Source organism: Lepidochelys olivacea (assembly GCF_965140295.1).
Source record: "Lepidochelys olivacea isolate rLepOli2 genome assembly, chromosome: 5".
Taxonomy (NCBI): Eukaryota; Metazoa; Chordata; order Testudines; family Cheloniidae; genus Lepidochelys; species Lepidochelys olivacea.
In genome coordinates, this window is record NC_140415.1 from 66068646 (window position 1) to 66092447 (window position 23802).

Consider the following 23802-nt stretch of genomic DNA (forward strand, 5'->3'; position numbering starts at 1 on the left):
GTAAAATTTACTGGTAGGTAGTCTGGAGATACTGTAGGCAAATATGTATTCAATTATAATAAATCAACATCTCTAGAATCTAAAATCAGAAAGATTTTGTTTTTCTGCCCCATTCAAATTGAATTCTATATAAAATCTGAACTTTTAAAAAGCGTTGCTATTTTCCCTCAGCTGATAACACTATATGATATGTTTTGGCATATTAAGAAAAAATGTCCATATATGTATATACCTTAAACTGTAGTTCATATAAAGAGCTTATTTTTAGTAGTAAACTTTTTTTGGCTAGTACTTCATAGTTCAGTCTATTCTAATGAATCCCATGAACACCTCCAAAATATTCAGTAACTCACTTTTTAATCAAAAGATCATAAGGGTGTTAGACTCCCAAATTACATTGAAAATCAGTGGGAATTACATGTCTAATTCCCTTACGATCTACTGATAATTCCAATTTATACATATTGCTGCTTTTTTTTTTTCTGGTAATATAAAAATACCAACTCTTGATCAGTAAACTTGAAACCATTTTTTAATTTTCTTCTCTTAAGGTATAAAGATACTACTAGATCTCTTTCAAGTGAATGCCTTGGAAACAACAGGCCGGTGATTTCTCTTGGTCTAACAGATTTTGCATTGGATATCCGCATGCCTGGGGTGACTCCTAAGCAGGTGAGACGAATATAGTATTTCATTGTCCCTCTCCATTACACTTTAAAACCAGAGGAAATGAATTTTGCTTACAGCATTAATAATTTTCTAAAAAGCAACAGGCTAAACTTTCTAGTCCCCTGAATACAGACAGAGCTATAGATTCCTACAGGAAGAGTCTAAAATATTGAGTAAAATAAGAGATTATAACTTTCAAATTACATAAGATGTTGTCATTTGATTCATGTTACTTAGATTATACTTGTTTTATAAACTGAATCCTTAAAGCCTAATTGTGTTGTGTTTTCAATAGAATAATATTCACAGTGATGGAGTATGCATTAACAAAGGAAAATGACTCTTAAAATGAAAACCTCTCCAACTGTGCTTTAACACATTAGTTTATATAGGTATGTGGTTCTCCAATCTGATTGCACCGTGATCCCCTTCTGATAACAACAATTACTACACGACCCCAGAAGGGGAGACCGAAGCCTGAGCCCACCCAAGTTCCGCCACCCCGGAAAGGGGGGGCCAAACCCAAAGCCTGACCCCACCGCCCTGGGTGGGGGCTCAAAGCTGAAACCCAAGGGCTTCAGCCCTAGGCAGGGGGCCTGTAACCTGAGCCCTGCCACCCACGGCTGAAGCACTCGAGCGTGGGCTTCGGCCCAGGGTGGTGGGTCTCGGGCTGGGGCCTGAGGCCAAAGCCCAAGTCTCAGCCAGTCCTAGCAACCCCATTAAAACAGGTCCCGACCCACAGTTTGAGAAGCGCTGATATAGGTTACAGCTAGATACACCAAGATACACCTATTGGCTCTGGTGATGGAGGGTGTCCAGGAGGCTCAGGTTACAGGACCTAGCTCTTATATTGCTGTTTCAGGCAATTGTGCCAAACAGAAAGGAAATAGAATGCATGCAACGCACAAACCCCCATTTGTGCTGCAATATTTATGACACTAAATTCAGTTCAGGAAAACGACCCTAACATGTGGTTCATTGCATAGTTTTCTCAGCATGATTTTCTTATCATATCCTGGGCAAATATAGATTGATATGATTGTTGGCAGGGAATATTAAAAAAAATATATAATTTTTTTTTAAAAAGTACCTTATTTTTAAGGTGTGTATAAAATAGTCAAACTTTCTACTGTCTCTTTTACAGTTTTACTAAGCATGATAAATTGTGATTAATTATTGTTTGCGGCCAGGCAGTGCCTGGGATTATGTCCTTTATTAAAAGATAGTACTTTTTTCCTTTTAAAGGGCTGCAGTGGCATGAGAACAGGATGTTGTGCTGCAGTAGATGACTCATTGTTGCAGATAGCACTTCTAGAAAAACTATTGAGGAAATATAAGGATTTCAATTACTGGGGACCTCCCTCTTGGAGCATATAATTTTGAGCCAGCTGTGACATTTTAATGATTGCAAAACAAGTAAAATTACTGCTATTGGAGCCTCTGACTGCATAAAAAGTATTTGAAAATATTCTTTTGGAGGGGGTGGGGGGAAGTGCTTGAAGAATTCTGAGGTGCATGTATGGAATTTCACAGGTATTTGCTAGCAAAGCACAAGACCCATTAGTCGAAGATATAAAAAAATGTGTCTAACTCTGAAGAGCTATCTGTTTTTACTTTGCTCATCTAAAATCCATTAGTGCTAATAGAAAGAGAATCATGATAATTAAGCTTAAGATTCTGTCATAGGTATTTTTAGAAAAAGTCAGGGACAGGTTCATGGTCACTAAACAAAAATTCACGGGAACCCACAACCTGTCCCTGATTTTTACTAAAAATACCCTGGGGACAGGGCGGGGGACTAACCCAACCCTGGCTGCTGCTCCAGCAGCCCCAGGGCAGACAACTGCTTCAGTCCTGCCCCGTAGGAAGTCCTGGCGGTCCCAGAAAGTCATGGAATCCATGACAGAAACATACCCTTGATGATGATCATATATTTACGTGACACCCATATTCAAGAGCCTTCAGACAACTATCAGAAATATAACTAAGATGTAAAATGTAAGCAAAAAAAGATAAGAGAACCCTACCCAATTCCCAAACAGGCAAATGAAAATAAGTAAAGATATCTTCCATAAAAGAAACAAAGAAATCCTTTACAGTTTGGAAAGGAAACTTGGTCTTGGTCTTTGATCAGAATGTCACAGATAAACTTTGGTAGGTTCTACAAGAGTTTATGTAGGAGTCGTCCTCCCCAGGCTGAGAAGGTAGCCCCCTTCTGCCCAAGGTTACTGTGTGGGATGGCTAGCAGCAGCTTTATCTGCAGTAAGCTCAGTTGCTGTGACAGGGCAGAACACTGGTGGAGGGTAGATATCTGTTCATTGCGTATGTGTGGGGTGGGGAGCTATACAATGGTCTCTTTGCTGTCTCATGCCTTCTGTCATCCAAGTGCAGGAGACTCTTGCTCCTGGCTGTTGACTGACGTGTGCTGCTTAAGCATGGCTCTACTGGAGACCTCTCTATTAAAGCCATTCATCTTGATGGATAATTTCAGCTGCCATGTAAAAGCATCATAGTTTCTCATCCTTTGGGGCTCAGAGTGGGAAGGAAAAAAGTGGTGCTACTTTTCTAAGTTCCACTCATGTGAGTTGCCAAAATAAGATACTGCTCATAGTAGATCGTGCAGATATTCAAAATGTAATTGTGTTCTTGCTTCATTCCTTCTTGATTGGGAGGAAAAAATAAGTAGTGGTACATTTCAAACATTACCTACCTATGATGCCAAAATGATACTTAACTTGCGGTAAAGTCTGCAGCATTATGATCCACCATCTTCCTCCTTACACAAGGAATTAAATAATTAACAGTGTTGACATTTATCAGGCATCAATGAGATGTATGGGGCAGTTCTCACCTCTCCAAGCTGCTATTATGAGTTCTGTGTAGACTTGTCTCTGCTTTGGTTACACATGGCTCACATTCTTGCGGGTTTTTTCACAACCATAACAGTTAGACTTTCTTTTAAAAAAAAAAAGAAAGCTGGGATTCAGGGGGGCAAGTTAGTAACTTTAGAGAAGTTCCAGTATGGCTTAGGGGTGCATACCTTCTGTTTCTGAGTCCTGCTTTTCTTCAGAGAGAAATGTGTTGACGTTGCATTATATTCTATAATATTGATGTGCACAAACTGAGAAGTTCATCATTCTAACCAGCAAGTGCAGTCTAATTTGAGTAAACAGGAGTAAGCTACACTTATTTGTTCTGGGGCAGAACTTTCCTCTCTGAACATTGTGTTTTCTATGAAGGATAGAGAAGTAGTGGTGAAGATATAAAAGTTTCTTGGATAATAGTTGAGCAGCTATATCTAATCAGTATCAATGGCAAAGAAATAAGACTATGGCATTTCGATTATTGGAAACTAAACTAATTTTAAAAGCTAAAGAAATCTGCAAAAATAGACAAAATTGATTATAAATCCACTTGACGGTAATTTCTCCTCTACATCTTAATGATTTTTTTGTTTAAATGTTTTTAAAATAATTTATAGCCAATAAGAACAAAATTACTGTGGAGTATTACATCTTCTTGTACAATAGAGCCCAATGTGGGACTATTTTTTAATACCACTCCCATTCCACTTTACAATACCCACTCCCAACAACTCCTGCATTGTTTCTTGCATTTTTATACCACTCCCACCTGCAAAAACCTTAGATCCTGCAAATGCTACTAGAAACAAACAAAAAAATGGTTGGTTACTATGTAAACGGAATTCAGACACAATTTTTGCCACTCAAAGAATAAAAGATATCTTGCTTAAACCACGTAAAAAATACTTTAACTCCTCTTATAATAGACATGAAATCTTTCAATCCCTTGCTTAAATTTAAGTATTAAAAGTATAAAGTGTTTCCCACAACAAAATACATTTTACCCGCTCCCACTATTATGGCAGCAAGATCTGCGGGATCCCTGTCTGCTATGCAACACAGGCTTATTGCAAAGACAGGCTTCCCTGCAGCCCTCACTCCCCAACTCAGGCTCATATTCTGAGCTCCTCTTGCTTCCTGTTTCCTCTCCTTATATTCTCCCCAATTATCTTGTTAACACAGTGGTTATCACTCAGGTGCTCACAGTCCCCCATGGAAAGTGTGTAATTGCCCTCAGGTAGGACTGCATCTGCCTCCAGACTGCAGCAATGTCAGTGATCAGTGTGCTGCTGATAGCACCCTGTCACAGTCTCTCAAACAAACCTTTCCCCTCTCCTGTCTTTTTTGTGAATACTCTAAAAAGAGAAAACAGAAACTTTGACAACTAATTAGACATGTTCTATAGCAGGAGTGGGCAAATTTTTTGGCTTGAGGGCCACATCGGGGAATAGAAATTGTATGGTGGGCCATGAATGCTCACAAAATTGGGGCATGGATGAAGGAAGGGGTGCAGGTTCCGGCTGGGGGTGCGGGCTCTGGGGTGGGGTTGGGGATGAAAGGTTTGTGGTGCAGGAGTGTGTTCCAGGCTGGGATAGAGGGGTTTGGAGAGTGATCAGGGCTGGGGCAGGTGGTTGGGGCATGAGGAGAGGCTCAGGGGTGCTGGCTCTGAGTGGCACTTACCTCAAGTGGCTCCTGGAAGTAGTGGCATGTCCCTTCTCCGGCTCCTACCCGGAGGCACGGCCAGGCGGCTCTGCACACTGCCCCATTGACAGGCACTGCACCTGTAGCTCCCATTGGAGCGTTTAGGAGACAGAGTGGGGCCATGCTGCGGTTTCTGGGAGCTGCACAGAGCAGCCCCGGCACCCTGGCCGAAGCGGGGCTGCCCATGACCCTGCGCCCCAGCCAGAGTGGGGCTGAGCCATGTGGTGTGGCCCCTGACTCAGTGCCCCAGCTGGAGTGGGGCAAGCCCAGATCCCGCTTCCCAGCGGGAGCTTGCGGGCTGACTTAAAACGGCTCGTGGGCAGTAGTTTGCCCATCCCTGTTCTATAGGACTACTGTATGATCCTCAATTCATTCCTTTATTTATGATCAGTGGGACCAATGCACTTTGTAGCAAACCTTACTAACAAGTCCTACCAAACAAGCAAAGACAGTTTAAAAGGAGGAAAATAGAGCTTTTCCTAAGAAGTTCCAGTGGTGCTGGAAAATATTTTATAGTGGGGGTGTTGAAGGTGGAAACCATGTATTTGGGTTGTAATTACTACTTCTAGCCAGGGGGTGTGGCAGCACTCCTTGTTCCAGCACCTATGAAAAGTTCTGGTTTATTTTCATCCAGACAGATTTCAAAACAAAATCTTCAACTCATGGCTGTTTAATCAAACTAAGGCCACAACCCAAAAAGAAGTAAACTAACAGGTGCACACATTCTTCAACAAACGGTGTTATGAGGAGAGATCTCCTTCAAGCAGCAGCAGCCACCTTTCACTGTATTGGATGCCTTATTAAAATCTTTGTTTATAGGGTGCTGCCTTCTTCCTCTTGAGCTTCGGAGTGTATTTCTCTGACCTTAAGTTACTCTTCCTCCACCACAGGCAGATGTTGCCTCCCTAGGGAAACTGAGGCATGGGTAGACTTAAGAATCTGAGGGTACCCTTTTGGATGCTGAAGGGTCTGCACTGCCCATAACATATCCTCAGAAGACTGATTTAGGTCTCTGGCACTACCAATGGATAATGATATTGACCTCCTTTGTAAAGCACTTGGAAATCTATTGATGAAAAGTGCTAAATAGGAGCATGGTGGTGGTGCTTAGAATTCTTAATACAGGCTCTGGAAACAAAATGTACGTTATGGGAAAATGACTTATTGACATATTTGTAATCTTTTTTTAATCCATCCTACTTCTTTCTTTCCTTTGCTCTTATTTATTTACTTCACTGTCCCAAATATTTTCTTTTTGGCATTTTTTCTGCCCAGTAATTTACTGAATACAAGTGAGTGAAGCTTTGTTACTTAAACTGCATGCAGCTAGTCCACATATGGGTCCTGTAAGTAGTGGGCTTTTTGATATATTGGGCAGTTTTCTAACAATGGAGAAAAAACATAATTTCTTTAAGGAGTAACTCCATGCTCCAGGCAGGTGAAGGAGTTCAACAGCAGCTGCATTGGTGGTGCCCCTGTATGTTGTATGCTAGTATGTTGCATCCTACTAGGAGCCAGCTGGTGTTACTTCTGGAGACCCAAAATTTAAAACTATTGCTAAAGTTAAGATGTGAATGTCTGCCTCTTGCAGCTGTCCATTGGATGCATACCCCTATAGTTTCCTGATTATTATTTTTTTTTAAAGATAAAACTTGTGGATCACGTTTTCAAACCATTTATTAATTCTGTGTGCTAGAATTCAGTGTGAAAGATCATTTAAGAAAAAATATATTTTGTATTTTATAAGTCCTGTGTAGGCTATGTGAAGCAAAGGTTACCAGGGTAAACATACATTTGTTTTAATTGAATACCAGAATTGTTAAGCACATGATAATCTACGCAACATATTGGCATGTCAGATACTGCAGCCCTGCCATATCTGAAGTGCCCTCTTTTAAATAATGTTTCCATTTTTTTCTGGATTTTTGATTATGATGACCTTTTTTACGTACGAGAACTACAAAAATCTTCCTCGTTGAATCATTCAGAACTGTCCCTTTATGTCTGATTAAGGAGAGTACATTAACTGTGAAAAGCAAGCTTTGTGTTGCAAGAGCGTTGTCTGCACTTTGTGTAAAGAATGCAACAGTCATGTGGAATAGTTCCAAGCAGTTCTTATAATGTTCATTGAAGTACAAATTCAGGCAATATAAATCTGGAAATAAATGAAATAATTCTCCAGTTTGGTTAATAAATGTGAAGTGGTATATTTTCCCTGTTGATCTGATAGGAGTTTTAATAGGTGACTTTGAATAATGCATTATCTCAAACATGTAAAAAACCAACAACCCATAGTATGTAAATTTCTTCTGGTATTTATTACTAACTATACCAAAACTTTCAGATGGCATTTGTCCCAGATGTTCTGTATAGTAGGGTTACATGAGAAGTACAAGTAAGATGTGTAACATAAGGACTTCACATTGAATGCATCCAATGGTGAGCTGTAGCTCACGAAAGCTTATGCTCAAATACATTTGTTAGTCTCTAAGGTGCCACAAGTCCTCCTTTTCTTTTTATAAGGACTCGAGTACATCTTACTGCTGGAGGTTCAATACCTAATGGGTTTTATCTGGGAGGAGTACTGGGGATTTTATTTAATTTTTAGGAGGATGTTCTTAAATCTTTCTTTATTCAGCAAATTGTTAGAGGTGGTAGCAGTACAAGAAAATGATTCATTATGGGCTTTGTTCATTGTTCACCAGTGTGGGACTTTTAAAGATAGAATGAAAATAGATGTACGAGTCTCTTTCAGAGACAGTGTAAGTGGGAATGGATGGGGGAGATGAATTTAAAAACATTTGGTCAATATGAAAGATGGAAAAACAACACTTTCAGGCAAGTTGAATGCTGTTTATGAAAATGTTTTTAAGTATGCAGAGTATAAACATGTTCAATTTGCAAGCTTTAGCAAACCAGTAATGCTGTTGTGATTGTACACATAATGTTTGTTTATAATTTAATATGAAATAATGACAAAAGATTGCAGGGCAATTGACATTTGCTTCTCTGCAGTTATATTGTTCATTAATAGCAGTGTCTCCATTAACAGAGGGGTTAGTATCAACCACTGGCAGTTTGGAAGATGGATAAAGGGAAATAGTGTAAGAATTATTCACTGTGAATTGATGAAATGGGCAAAAATACAGCAGTATGAATTTGAATTTGTGGTTATGCAGTTAAGTGCTTAAAGAACAGATCAGTGCCCCAGAGCTAGTAATAATTGATACTTTCTTCACAGTACTTCACAAAACTTAGAATTTAATGAATCCTCACAACATCCTTGGGTAGGGGGGAAGTAAACATATTATCCCAGTATTACACATGAGAAAACTGACATAAAGAGTTGGCTTACCCAAAGCACACTCGCATTCACAGCCATTGTATAATTATGGGGCGGGGCCAACAGAGCAGGAGGCCGCATACCAGAGCTGGTCAGACAAGTGGGCTCCATTCTATGGGTCTGTCCAAATAATTGTAACAAGCACCAGTGTTGGCTAGTTGGAGTTTTAGTGACAGGAAGTGGGCCTATTCCTGCTTCACCTACAAAGAAAATGCTTTCACCAATCATGTGGATCAAGTTCATTAATAGAAGCTCATCTTTTGGGGCCCAATCCTAAAATGGTGTAAATCAAAATCATTAACTTCAAAGGAGCTATGTCAGTTTACACCAGCAGAGAACCTGACCCATTATTTTTATTGTAAGTTTGATCCAAGTTTTGGTGTAACCTCTTAAATAAAATACTTAAGTTCCTTTTTGGAGGACACCATTGTTCCCATATTGTGTTACAGCCTTAGAGGAAATCATTTTTCTATTAAGAAATCTATTAATTTAACAAATGAAATCTAAAATTCTTTCCTCATTTGGACCAATAATATATCCTTCTCAGAAGCAGCCATGTCCACAAATTCTCAAAATGGAAATCTGTCTTCTCCTCACAGGATATCAGAACTGGGTGTCATATTGATGGAGGACCAATGCTGTGTATTCAGCAGTGATGAGGTAGTATTAAAAACAGTCCCAGCCCTTATCCCAAAATTTGATTCTTGCCAATTTTAAGTGGTAACAATATTATCCTATCCAAATCCTAAACCCAAAAAAAAAAAAAAAAATTCAGGTCCTAGTTGGATGTAAGAAAAGTCATCAAAACATTCTTAAAATACACTCAGTTTTACTAAGACCATCATGCTGATGTTGTTTATTACGAATTAGTAAATCAGAAATAATGTATTTAAAGCGTCAGTAAGTAGATATCAGGTTAATTGTCGGAGATTTATAAAACTAGTAGCCAACCCAGTTGTAACAAAGTACACTTCATTAGAAAAATGGCAGCTTCCCAGGCAGAACGAGTGGAATTCATGTAGGAAGAAAAATGAATCTTGCTCGAAGGTTCCTGGATTTAGGGGACACTATAAACTTGACCAGTTGCTGCTGGCTAATACAGCTTCTGACAGGAGTGACCTGAATTTAGTACATCTCTCTAAGTACTTCTGTAGAGATATTGCTTAATTTCTTCCTGTCCTGACTGTTTTTACTCACTTACGGCAAAATGTTCAGAATGTGAACCAATGAGCAGACAGTAACAAGATAAGAACTTTTCAAATAGATAAGAACAGATTTTCCATTCTGCACCAAACATGGGTATTCTAGACACAAATAATAGTAATATGCCAAAATAGTTGAATTAAAAAAAACATTATTTACACAGAGAAAATTGCATATGATCTGATGCATCACAAACTTGGCAAACATATTCCTGAACTCTTACTATTAAAAGTAATGTTATTGCCGGGAATGTGGGAGCAACAACCGATTTTTCTTCCCCAATGTAAGTGAATTTACAGTTTCTGGAGCACAGCTGATTTACCTCTGGAATGTCATTTAACTGTCCTCTTAATGCTTAATGCATTAATGCTTTAACTGTCCTCTTGTTGACTCACTTCCACAACCTTTCTGAGACTAAAGAGAATGAAGTAAGTGTGTGTGTGAGAGAGAGAGAGATGGGGGGGGGGGAGGGCACTTGTCAGCTAGTAACTAGAACAACTTTCCTATTGGCCACCTAATATCCATTTAAAAATGTTTTACTTTTAATGTATTTCCTTTTATTCTAGAGTGCTTTTACAAACCATTGCTGTATTAATTTTAATTAAATGGGCCCAGTGAATCAAAGGTGTTAACATGACCTGGAAATTGTCAAACATTAAACAGTTCTGAACAAGGTCTGGGGTTTGGTATATGGAGACGTCAGTCTGCTTAGTACCATAGCAAACACACCATTAAACGTCCTTTTAACCTTGTATTAAAGATACAAAAAATAAGGGAAAGAATTAAAGCATTTAAAATGTTTCTTTTTAACAAGATGTTAAAATGTTAAGTATTAAATAAGTCTTTCTTTGTTCCCTTTCCCTTTAGGTGTAGAGAACATTTTGAAGGGGGAGTGGGAACCCTTGTTTGACAGTGTCTCAGATGTTAATAAATGTCCTTTTGTGGGTGTCATAAATGTAAAGGGAAGGGTAAACACCTTTAAATCCCTCCTGGCCAGAGGAAATACCCTTTCACCTGTTAAGGGTTAAGAAGCTAAGACAACTTCACTGGTATCTGACCAAAATGACCAATGATGAGACAAGATACTTTCAAAGCTGGGGGGGACGACAAAGGCTTCTCTCTGCGTTGTCTTTTGCAGGGACCAGAGCAGGAACGCAGGTCAGAACTCCTGTAAAGGGTTAATAAGCAATCTAGTTAGATATGCGTTAGACTCTGTTTTCTCCTAGAGCTCCAGGAAGAAATCACAGCCAGCGTTTCACCCTATCTGTGATTTGGGGTGTGTGTCATAAATATAAAAGGAAGGGTAAACACCTTTAAATCCCTCCTGGCCAGAGGAAAAACCCTTTCATCTGTAAAGGGTTAAGAAGCAATCTAGTTAGATATGCGTTAGATTCTGTTTTGTTTAAATGGTTGAGAAAATAAGCTGTGCTGAATGGAATGTATATTCCTGTTTTTGTGTCTTTTTGTAACTTAAGGTTTTGCCTAGAGGGATTCTCTATGTTTTGAATCTGATTACCCTGTAAGGTATTCACCATCCTGATTTTACAGAGGTGATTCTTTTACTTTTTCTTCAATTAAAATTCTTCTTTTTTAGAACCTGATTGCTTTTTCATTGTTCTTAAGATCCAAGGGTTTGGGTCTGTGTTCACCTATGCAAATTGGTGAGGATTTTTATCAAGCCTTCCCTAGGAAAGGGGATGTAGGGCTTGGGGGGATTGGGGTAGGGGGGAGGGAGACGTTTCGAAGTGGGTTCTTTCCCTGTTATGTTTGTAGATGCTTGGTGGTGGCAGCAATAAGGTCCAGGAACAAAAGGTAAAATAGTTTGTACCTTGGGGAAGTTTTAACCTAAGCTGGTAAAAATAAGCTTAGGAGGTTTTTCATGCAGGTCCCCACATCTGTACCCTAGAGTTCAGGGTGGGGAAGGAACTTTGACATGGGGGAAAAGTTAGTTTATTTTGGCAGGAGCTGTTACGGTTGTTAAAATCCAATCCCATTCCTAGAAGACAAAACTAGGCAATAGCAAGAGAGGTGGAGAACAGAACAGCAAAGATAGAAAATGCAGCTTCTGTCTCTGGTGTTGACTTTGACTTGCAGTTTCATTGCTGAAAAACAGAGGCACAGCAAATGCTCTTATTAGCAATTCAAGACCTAGCAAACTTGTACAAACATTGGGCTGGTTAGGGCATTGCTTTTTAGCTGCCTTTCTGGTCACAGGCTTACAGCAGTGTTGCACAATATGCAGTCTTGGCTGGATAAGCCAGACTCCTACTGAACAGAAGCAAAAAGGAGCGGGATAGGAAAGAGAAGAAATAAGGCATCAGGGAAGGAAAAGGACTCATTGGCAGGGGCGATGACATTCCGGGTAGTGGATGGATTTTAGCTGAAGTTGATGGAGGTGTTGATTTCATCTGGGTCCTTCTTGCTGGTTTGGCCTGGCCTGGTCTGACCTACTGTTGCCAACCCTCCAGGATTGTCCTGGAATCTCCAGTCATGTGATGAAGCCTCCAGGAATATGTTCAACCAAAATTGGCAGCCCTAGCCTGGCCAGAACATCTCTCGGGATCAAAACAGAGAAGGTACTATGGTATATGCTGGAGTCTCAGGAGACAGTGGCAGACATGATGGTGAAGCTTGTGCCTTCCCCTTCTTTCAGTCAGCAATTGTTGCACTTTCACATCGCTGATTTCTCCCTAAAGTCTTCTCTTTTAAGGACCCTAAATTTTGGTTCATTGATTTCCACACTTCTTTTGTTTATCAGACATGATCTTAACACAATCCTTGAGTTATATCAGTAGGGATTTTAGTTTGAACTAATTCAGTCTTTGACTCCCTTTTGCATTTTTTCCTATTAGCATTTATTGTTACAGATTACTGAAACATTTTGTAAACTTACATCCACTTTCCCAGAGTTGAGCTCACAATTAGGATAAATTTGTAGGCCCAATTATTATAACATCAGCTATGTACAAAATAACTGAAGGTCGGTCACTTCTGAGATAGATGGTGGCAGCCAAACAGACAGATGACACACAGTTAATCCCAGTAACATGAAATAAGGTTGAATGTTCATTTTCTGAATTAATTGCTTTGAGATTACACAAAGTATTCTCTTCAGAATTCAAGACTGCTGCCCAGCAACTACACTGGAATGGAGATATTGTCTCCTTCTCGTAAACCCTCATAACCTATCCATAAATATTACTGAACAGTTAAAAAGGAAGTGGTGAAAGGTGGAACATGTAATTATGGTCCCAATCACTGTTTGTAAAGTATCTGGCATGTAGAACTGCAAGTAGGTTAGCATTGACTCAAACAGCTTGTGTTAGGTTGTTTAACTTTAGCTTTGCAGGCTAGTAGTGTATTAATCTTTTGAGAACATTGTATATAGTTGTGCTCCATTGTCCATAAAAATGGCCATACTGGGTCAGACCAAAGGTCCATCTAGCCCAGTATCCTGTCTTCCGATAGTGGCCAATGCCAGGTGCCCCAGAGGGAATGAACATAACAGGTAGTGAAGTGATCCATCCCCTGTTGCCCATTCCCAGCTTCTGGCAAACAGAGGCTAGGGACACCATCCCTGCCCATCCTGGCTAATAACTGTTGATGGACCTCTCCTCCATGAATATATCTAGTTCTTTTTTGAACCCTGTTATAGTCCTGGCCTTCACAGCCTCCTCTGGCAAAGATTTCCAAGGTTGACTCTGCGTTGTGTGAAGAAATGCTTCCTTTTGTTTGTTTTAAACCTGTTGCCTATTAATTTCATTTGGTGACCCCTAGTTCTTGTGTTATAAGAAGGAGTAAATAACACTTCCTTATTTACTTTCTCCACACCAGTCATGATTTTATAGACCTCAATCATATCCCCCCTGAGTTGTCTCTTTTCCAAGCTGAAAAGTCCCAGTCTTATTAATCCCCCCTCGTATGGAAGCTGTTTCATTCCCATAATTCTTTTTGTTGCCCTTTTCTGAACCTTTTCCAATTCCAATATATTTTTTTGAGATGGGGCAGTCACATCTGCACACAGTATTCAAGATATGGGTGTCCCTCTGTTTATCTTTTGCTGTGGTGTATTCTAGGTTAGAAATGCAAATGTATGAAAAGGTTTCTGTCATAATAAGAACTTTTCAGGTTCTTGAAAAGTGACAACACCTTAAAAACAAATATGGAGGTATACCAAATAATAGACCATATTAGTTTGATATCCGTTATTTCCCATTTATAGCAAAATACACAGTTGCAAAAACTTTCAATTCCTGATACCCCACAGCTCACACCAACATTGGAAAAAACAACAGTAGGGATAACTTAATGGTGGAACATCTCAAAAAGTATATCTTAATTATTCATTAAAGAAGGTGGACCTGTATCTATGAGATATTCAGCGGTTCTCAAACTTCTGTAATGGTGACCTCTTTCGCACAGCAAACCTATGAGTACAACCCCCCTCCCCAATAAATTAAATGTAAACCATCTTGCATAATTTTGCTGATATATAAATATTGAACAGCAATAGTTGACTAGTTTACTATAGTTTACTATTGCATCTTTCTCAGATCCTGTTAGAGGAGAGGCGCGTGCACGGGTACACACCCTACCTACAGCAGAGAGAGAAGAGACAAACATAGAAAAAACAGAATTAGTGGTGTTCCTCCGAAAATTAATATCCCATGTAACTTTTTTCTGTGGAGAAGTGTGGGATATTAACATTTAGAGGTGAATTACCAAAACTGGAGCTTTGTTTCGACAGAAGGAGACAGGTGTGGAGCACGGAAGTAGGTCTGAGAGTTATCCACAGATAGTTGAATTTGTTTTTGTGGATCAGATTACCCAGAGATAAGGGGTAGAGGAAGAAGAGATAGGAATAAGGACAGAGTGATGTGGAACACCAATAAAAAGCTGGAAGGCAGATGAGGGGGATCATCCAAAGGGCACACTGAAGCAGTAATTAGAGAGGTAGGAGGAAAACTGAGAGAAGACGCAGTAACAGAAGGCAAAGGAGGACAAGATTTCAAGAAGAGGAGCATGGTTGACTGTGTTGAAGGCAGCTGACAGGTCAAGGAGGATGTGGATGGAGTACCGGTTCTGAGACTTGACTAAGAAGTCACCAGAGGTTTTGATGAGAGCAGTTCCAGTTGAGTGCAAGGGACGGAAGCTGAACTGGAGAGTGTCCAGGATGGAATAGTGGAAGAGGTCTGCAACTACAAGCAGTGCATTCAATGAGCTTAGAGATGAAAAGAAAGAAGGGAAATGTGACAGCAGATGGAGAGGCAAGTGCGGTCAAGGATTTTTAAGATGAGAGAGATGCTAAAGTAAGTTTGCATTTTTGGGGGAAGAGTCAGAGGAGAGTGAGAGGTTAAGAGTAGTAAGGGATGGGATGAGTGAGCCTGAGGGAGATCAGGCGATGGGATGGTATCGCTGAGGCTCTGTCTCCAAACAGCACATTGTCTGCAGCAAACATTCCTTATTTGGACAGTTCCCAGTGTTGCTTTATACAGCAAAAGAGAGAAGTTGAGCAATATTCTGGTACAAAATGTCCCATAAATTCTTGCAGTTTATCAGGGAAACTTTTTGTCTCAGAAAGTGTGCAAAGTAACCAGGGGGCATCCATTTTAGACTTGATTTTGACTAACAAGGAGGAATGGGGTTGCGAATCTGAAGGCTGAAGGCCATTTGGATTTGATCATAAAATGAAAGATATGATTCTAAGGAAAGGAAGGAGTGAGTGCTGCAGAATAAAGACAGTGGACTTAAAAAAAAGCAGATTTTAACAAACTCAGAGATTTGGAAGGTAAGGTCCCATGGGAAGCACCTCCAAGAGAAAAAGAAGTTCAGGAAAGCTGGCAGTTTTTCAAGGAGACAATATTAAATGCACAACTGCTAGCTATTTTGATATGAAGAATAGCAAGAGGGCAATATGGCTCCATCAAGAATGACCTGAAAGTTGTAGAAGAATCCCACAAAGAGTGGGAACGTGAACAAATTGCTAGGAGGAGCACAAAAGAACAGCACAAACATTAGAGACAAAATCAGAAGGGCTAAGGCACAAAATGAGTTACTCCTTGGCAGAGTTATAAAAGGCAATAAGGAGAGATTCTTGAAATATATTGGGAGCAAGAGACAGACAACGAAAAAGTTGAGGGTCCTCTACTTAGCATGGAAGGAGAGCTAATAATAGAAGACATCAGGAAGGCTGAGGTGTTTAATGCCTGTTTTGCTTGTCTTCACTGAAAAGGTAAACTGTAAACCAGATACTTAACACAATCAATATTAAGAAAAATAGCAATGTATACGTTCAGGCCCGGGCTGGAGCCTGAGCTCTCAGACTCTTCCCCCCTTGTTGGATTTCAGAACCTCGGCTCCAGCCCTACTGTGAACATTTATATTGCTATTTTTAGCCTTGCAGCCCTAACCACGCAAGCCCAAGTCAATTGACCCAGGCTTTGAGACTCAGCATTGAGGGTTTTTCTTTGCAGTGTAGACATATCTTGTGGTGCAGTTGCCAGGAAGGCTAGTATTGTTCTGGAGCATATTAACAGGAAAGTTGTGTGTAATACATGGGAGCTAATTGTTACGCTCTGCTTGGCACTGGTGAGACTTCAGATACAATATTGTGTCCAGTTTTGGACACACATTAAGAAAGATGTGGACAAATTGAAGAGGGTCCAGAGGAGAGCGAATAAAATGTTAAAAGATTTAGAGATCCTGACTTTTGAGAGAAGGTTTAAAAAAAACTGTGCATCTTTCATCTTGAGAAAGGAAGACTGTGGGAGGGGGACATATAAGGGTAGTTAAGCACTGAAATAGGCTTCCAAGGGAGGTTTTGGGATCCCCATCATTGGAAGGATTTTAAGAACAGGTTGGACAAACACCTGTCAGGGATGGTCTAGGTTTACTTGGTCCTACCTCACCACTGTGAGTTGAACTAGATGATCTCTTTAGATTCCTTTCAGCTCTACATTTCTATGATTTTATGATTCTAAGACTTCAAGTTTTGTTGTTGCTTTAGGACTGGCAGAGTACCAGAGTGAGAGACCCTAAAGCAATGACTGTGATTAATTCCTTCCTTTACTGTGTCATCCGTTTTCAGTAGATTAGAGTCTGAGTTTTCTGACAGATTACTTAAGAGCCTTTGGCAATATGCTAAGATATAGAACACTTCATTGTGAGCGTAAGTGTAAAAAAAGAATGGGTGTGAATGTGTGTGGTGTTAGGTTGGATTGTGTGTAGAATAATGAAAACCTTGCCCAGGACATTTTACTACTTGGTTACATACTGTAATAGTAGGGCAGAGAATCACCATTGTGATTCAACAACAGCTGAAACAAATGTACATCACACCACCCAATTTGGTGCCCCTTAATTTCCAATGATGTGTATGGATTCATATATTTCTTAATCCAGAAGAGGGCCAATAGATCATCTAGTATGATCTCCTTTGTAACACAGGCCATAGAATTTCACCAATATACTGAGCCCAATGACTTGTGTTTGGCTGAATCATCTCTTCCAGGAGGCATCCAGTGTTGATTTGTAGAATCCAGGAAATGGAGAATCCACCATTTCCCTTGGTGGTTTGTTCCACAGGTTAATCACCTTCACTATTAACATTTTGTGCCTTTTTTTATATTTTAATTTGTCTGACTTCAGCTTCTACCTGTTAGTTCTTGTTGACTTTCAAAACACTGAACAGAGTTTTGTTTCTTGATTTACTTGAAGTTTTATTTTTAAACATGCTGCTTGTGAACCCAAAGATTTAATGAAAAAAAGTAATGTGCAGAGTGTGTTGCTCTTTCAGTTCCTTTTGAGAGTTATGTTTTCAGTGTTGACTCCACAAAGGCACCTAGCTAGAATATATAACCACACCCAACATCAGCTGTATCATTTGTCCTTCTCTGCTTTTTCCTAGCTCCTGGCAAAAGACACAACAACTTAGCATATTGCTTTTTCTTATCTAATAGCGTACATAGCTGATCTATGTAACCACATAGTCTTATCAACGTTACACCTGTCCTTCCTCCTCAGTTATATCTGATTATTATTATTTGGGCATGTTTGCTGTATTTTGTCTTTAGGACAGAAACTTTATCTTGCTATGTATTTTGTACAGTGCTTACCACAGTGAGGCCCCTGTCCTACTGGAGCTTGTGGGCGCTAGTCTAATAAAAATAGATGATCTCTCTCGTTAAGAAATTATGCCCTATAAAATGTTCATGTTAAGATGCAGTAGTGAATAGTATCTTTTTTTTTTCCTCATCTGATACCATAATATAAATATGATATTGTTGGCCTCAGAGACAAACTGATATCTGTTGGATATAAAGAAACCATGGTAGCAAGCTAACTCATACATCATACAGTCTCCTTGGCCAAGATCTTTATAGAAGAGCATTGCTATTAATTGTGATTTTTGCTGGACAGAGTTTATTTTTATGGCGCCTGTCCTATAACCGGCGGGCAAAGATGGGATTGACTATTTAATTCACGTTGAGGCCAGTGCAGTCCATCACATCATTATTCTGTTTTGCAGTATAGTTCACACACCATAGCAAGCATACCCCATGCTCTGAATTGGTAGGTTATTGCCCATTCTACTGATGAGCCTCCTGATATTATTAGGTTGACAGGGATCCAAAAATTTCCATTTAATTCGGTCCATCTTTTAATGATTTTAAAATCCAGTCTGAACCCTCAGGGTAAACAATGGATTTGGCAACCTGCCTTTAAAATATGATGATAGCTTTTACGTCAAAAGGACTGATATGCAGTCTTTTGGTGGTTTTTGGAAGCTTTCGGTTTTCATAAAAAAAAACTTCCTTTAGCATTGTTCTTGTTCATTCTTTCCACCCCTCTCCTTCCCTACCAGTGACTTCATTTGGAGTTCTGGGTACTCAGCATCTCTGAAAATATGAACCAAGTTGTTCATAACTGCAAAAGCAGTTGCTGATACTTCACTATGGCCACTATCTTGGGTTCACAGTGACTGCAACTGGCATTGTAGTAGTTCACGTTTAATTTTGAAGTATCTACTTGAGCACTTCCAATTTTTAAGTGATGTGCATTTAATGCTAAAACAAATGTTTTATTGCCCCAAAAGCATCAGTATAGACTTGAAGATGGTAACCATGAATTACATGTGATGGCTGGACTTCCTATTGCATCTCATGGGACCATTCTCATGTCTCATGGGAGCAGTGACCTAATTGCTCTTGAAAATGATGGTTCTGTACAATTAACAGTTGAAGAGAACTGAAAATAATATTTTGTGTTGCTTCTGTTCTTTTCCATTATTTTTTCTTAAAGGAGTACATTCTTTTCCTGATGCTCTGGCATAGTTCCAATTCATTCTAATTGGAGTGAGGTGCATGTATTAAAAAAGAACATATAGTTTTTAGATTGCTGCTGCTGCTGCTGCTCTAGCACACATTTTCAATATTAATAAGCTTTGTGGCAGAAATAGACCACTTACTTAAGTCTAGGGACAAGCAAAGAATTTCTGATTCAGGTAGATGTGTATCTAGCCATGACTTACTGCTGTTTTCTAGAATGCAGTAAGTTATAGATTATAGTCAAATAGAGAAAAAATATTCAAATGTCCAATAAGGTGTTGTTTTATTTAGTGCGCTCCTTTGATTTACTTTGTATGATTGGATTAGAAGGCAAGTAACAAGTCTCCCTTTCTCTATGTTCTTAGTTGTTGGTTTTTTGGATAGCCTTAGCAAATAATTTCCATTTATGAGGCTATAAGTTTGGACAATTGCTTGTTCCCATGTGTCAGTAGAGCAGAGTTTCAATGTTAGAATTATTTTATTTCCATTCTAACAAGGTACAATTTTAAGATAATTTTTATTCTTTTTTGTTTCTTTAATAGTCTGATACCTACCTCTGCATGTCATTACATCTGCCAGTGGATGAGGAAGCCTATGTAGGTGAGTATGAGCTAAAGGGAAAAACCTGATCAGGACTTTTTGAAATCACTCCACAGCTTTCTTTGACTCATAAGAACTTAATCTTTTACTGTCAAAGTTTCTAAAATGCATTCATCATGCCTAATGCAGAAACAAACTAGAAAGAGCCACTTAGAGTCAAGATAACAAACTGTATCTGGGGAGATTCATGAGTAATAGTAGTTAAGGAGCTGCATGCAGATGCCTATGGCAGCTAATACCAAGCAGTCCCATTTGTGAAGTATTGGCTTTCTGTCTGTGGCTGGATATTTAATTCCATTCTACTGAACAGACTGTTTATTTACCTGCTAGTACAGGCAGTAAATCCTCTGCACTTATCATCAACAATGGCCACAGTAAGATTTTACTCGTCAGCAAAAAATGTCGTGTTTTTGTTGTTTTTTTTTTTAAATATATTCTGGCATGAATGAGATGACAAATAAATTGACAGGACCTACTATAGTAGTATCAGTGTTTAAATCAAGTAAGTAGATCACTAAAGTAAGCACCAGATGTTCAGTATGTCTTCTGGGTAGCTTCAATTTTATTCTACTCTGCTTCTAAACAATCTAGTTGTTCAGGAAAGGAAGGAGACAAGCAAATGGTTCATTTGACTGAAGTTAGTTTCATTTTCATGATGCATTGTAAATACTGGGAAAGGAAAACAATGGTAAAGGTAGAGCCCCTGTATTTTTCTACTTCCTTCTGCCAGAACGAGTCTTAGTGCACTGTATGAGGTGATCAATAAATGGGTTGAAAAGTATATATAGTTGCTGGTGGCATATTCTGAGTATATTTTCATGTGGAGCTCCCCACAGGAACTGACCCACAAATCTGCAATAGGACAATACCCTTGAATTTTTCACCCCTATATAGTTCTAATTGCCATATCAAAAATAAAAAAGTAGGAACTGTCAAGAAGCGAAGCAGCCCATAGCTGCAGCATTATTTTGTGGCTGTGAGATTGATGCCTGTAAAGAAAAAAGCATGACAGGGTTATCAAAGTAGTTCAGTCTTTAATAAACTATTACTCACCATACAGTGTGTGTAGTAGACTGTGCTGCTTTAGTTTGGTTAGAAAAATGTATATTAACCTAGATTATAGGCAAGTTTATGCGTAGTACTTCAATTAATTTCAAAATTGCAGCAGTTCCTTTCTTAGGAAATTTACTGTGAAAACCTTTTTTTTCTTTGCAGTACTTTTTTAAAATTTTTGTATTTACAAGCATTAAATATGTATGAAATGTTTTGTTGGTTGTTGTACGAGTGACTTACCAAAGAGCATGGTTTTTAAAAAAAACACAACCGTGGGCGAATTCACAGTAGTTGTGAATCATGTAAGGCGTCAGTGATGATCCAGATGAACCCCTTCATGTCTGTAAAAAGGCAGAAGCATAGCTTTTGGATACCTGTGTCTCCTGAGGAATTGCTCTTCTTGTTTTTAGATGGTTTAAACCCTTTGTTTCACTTGTTCCATAACATGCATATATTACAACTGGACATGTAATAGGTGAGTGCCTTAGGTGAATTAGAAATTCCAATTTCCACCATCCAGAATGATTCACTGCAGCTTAGTGACGTGTGTGTGGGCGATTTCAACAGCACAATGATATTCCTATATCTGCCTTGTATCGATGTTGTGGGCATCTTAGGTCTCTAGTGCTCTTGCCTCCACAGATGTTGTCATTCTCATTTTCCTTAAAATGCCTTCTTTTTCTTTAATTTGAGTTCTGTCAGATACCAGCAGGCAGCAAAGTACAGAGACTCTTATTCCCTCTTCCTCACGTGGTTTCTGTTTAAGATCAGAATCTTGAGGATATTCCTGTGTGCAGCAAAAGGACCAATTTATCCCTACTTCTAGGGGTATGTCTACACTGCGGTGAAAAGTATGATTGCAGCCCAGTTTGGCATACCTGCACTAGCTTTGATCTAGACACACTGACTAAACATAGCATTGAACATAGCATAGTACGTATCCTGAGTCCCTGGGGTGCTTGAGCAACCCACACTGCCTGTGGTGCCATGTCTTCACTGCTGTTTTTAGGCATGTTGGCTAGGTTAAAGCTAACGCTGGTATGCCAAGCTCTGCTGCCACCACACCTTCAACTGCAGTATAGACATACTGTAGGAGACAGAGATACTAGTCCATGAGGTATTTGGATGCACTATTTCACAGCTCTTTCTGGAGCAAGGATGTTGACTACTCAGTACCAGGTGCTCTGGATGATTATTAATAATGCACAAGTTAATGTTGTGTAAACTCGCAGTTCAATCAATCAATGACATAGAGTATGATACAAGGCAAGGCAAAGCTTGTATAGATCCACCAAAAAGAAACTGCTCCAGATGCCAATCGATATCCAGGAGAACAAGAGGGAATGGATCCGCAGAAATAAAATTCTCAAACTGCAACCATCATAATTTAGATTCCCAAAATAAAATATTACATTTTACAAGCAAAGTTTACTTTCTAAAAATAAAATGTGATATATTCCATTGCTCTTTGCAGTGGTGTTGTAGCCGTGTTGGTCCCAGGATATGAAAGACACAAGGTGGGTAATATCCTTTTTTGGACCTGAAGAAGAGCTGTGGAGCTCAAAAGCCTGTCTCTTTCACCAACAGGAGTTGGTCCAATAAAGGACGTTATTTCACTCACCATATCTCATTCTAAAAATAAAACAGTTGGAAGCAATAGAGTCACACTTGCAGCTGTATCCAGTGTATGTTGTGCATAGATAAAAGCCACAAGAGTCCTCTGTCTAAATTGACCAACCTGATCCAGAGCCTGTCCATAGACTATATTGACTAGAATTATAAGTTAACTCTTCATAGAATCATAGAATATCAGGGTTGGAAGGGACCTCAGGAGGTCATCTAGTCCAACCCCCTGCTCAAAAGCAGGACCCATCCCCAATTAAATCATCCCAGCCAGCGCTTTGTCAAGCCTGACCTTAAAAACTTCTAAGGAAGGAGATTCCACCACCTCCCTAGGCAATGCATTCCAGTGTTTCACCACCCTCCTAATGAAAAAGTTTTTCCTAATATCCAACCTAAACCTCCCCCACTGCAACTTGAGACCATTACTCCTTGTCCTGTCCTCTTCCATCACTGAGAATAGTCTAGAACCATCCTCTCTGGAACCACCTCTCAGGTAGTTGAAAGCAGCTATCAAATCCCCCCTCATTCTTCTCTTCTGCAGACTAAACAATCCCAATTCCCTCAGCCTCTCCTCATAACCCATGTGTTCCAGACCCCTAATCGTTTTTGTTGCCCTTCGCTGGACTCTCTCCAATTTATCCACATCCTTCTTGTAGTGTGGGGCCCAAAACTGGACACAGTACTCCAGATGAGGCCTCACCAATGTCAGACTTCTATTAGAAGATGAACTTCATAATTAGCTGTTGAGTGTTATTCTAGATGGCCTTTTTTAGGGATAGCTATGTATATTCTGGTAGACATTGCCCATTCGCTGTATGATGTTCTTGGGATAGAGTCAAAATGTCAGGATTGGATGCTTATTGGAACTTGTTGAGCTTCCACCTTTCTCTCTCCTCTAGGCCCATGCATCTTGACTAAAGGCTATTTCTATTTTTGTTGTGTAGATCCCACCATTGACTTTAAGCTGAATATACATATATATCATGTAAAATGAAATTAAATGCCTGTGAGGTAAACCAGATGAGGAGAATTGTCTTGAAGGTATAAGTGACAATCCCTAATATACTTAAAACAATCATCAAGATTTTTTCTAAATATCTTCATAAATGTTTGGTTATTTTTATTTGGGCAAATAGAAAGTGTCTTCACTCCGACTGGTGCCGGCATTGCTACAATCTGTTTTTGACTACTGAGCAGTTGTCATAGCTGAAGGGTGTTCTACAGACACTCGGAAGAATTGAGTCTGACAGCAAGCCACTCAGCCAAGAAATTTGACTATCATCTTCATCCCTTTACTTTTGCTCACATGGCTGACCAGTAAATAAATGTCTTTTTCTTATTGACTGATGGTGAGCCTTTATCTGTCAAACTGCACTATACAAATGAGATGGAGCCTATTTGCAGATGGAAATAATTTGAT

At 39.4% G+C, this 23802-nt stretch overlaps 1 protein-coding gene across 7 annotated transcripts in view; it reads left to right on the plus strand.

The window, feature by feature from the left end:
- Nucleotides 1-23802, plus strand: part of PAM (peptidylglycine alpha-amidating monooxygenase) — a 218322-nt gene that overhangs the window by 70507 nt on the left and 124013 nt on the right. For all 7 annotated transcript variants that reach the window (XM_084628617.1, XM_084628616.1, XM_084628612.1 and 4 more), the window contains 2 exons: nucleotides 552-672; nucleotides 19649-19706. In XM_084628617.1, the coding sequence (XP_084484743.1) occupies nucleotides 552-672; nucleotides 19649-19706 (179 nt within the window). The remainder of the gene's footprint in view (nucleotides 1-551; nucleotides 673-19648; nucleotides 19707-23802) is intronic.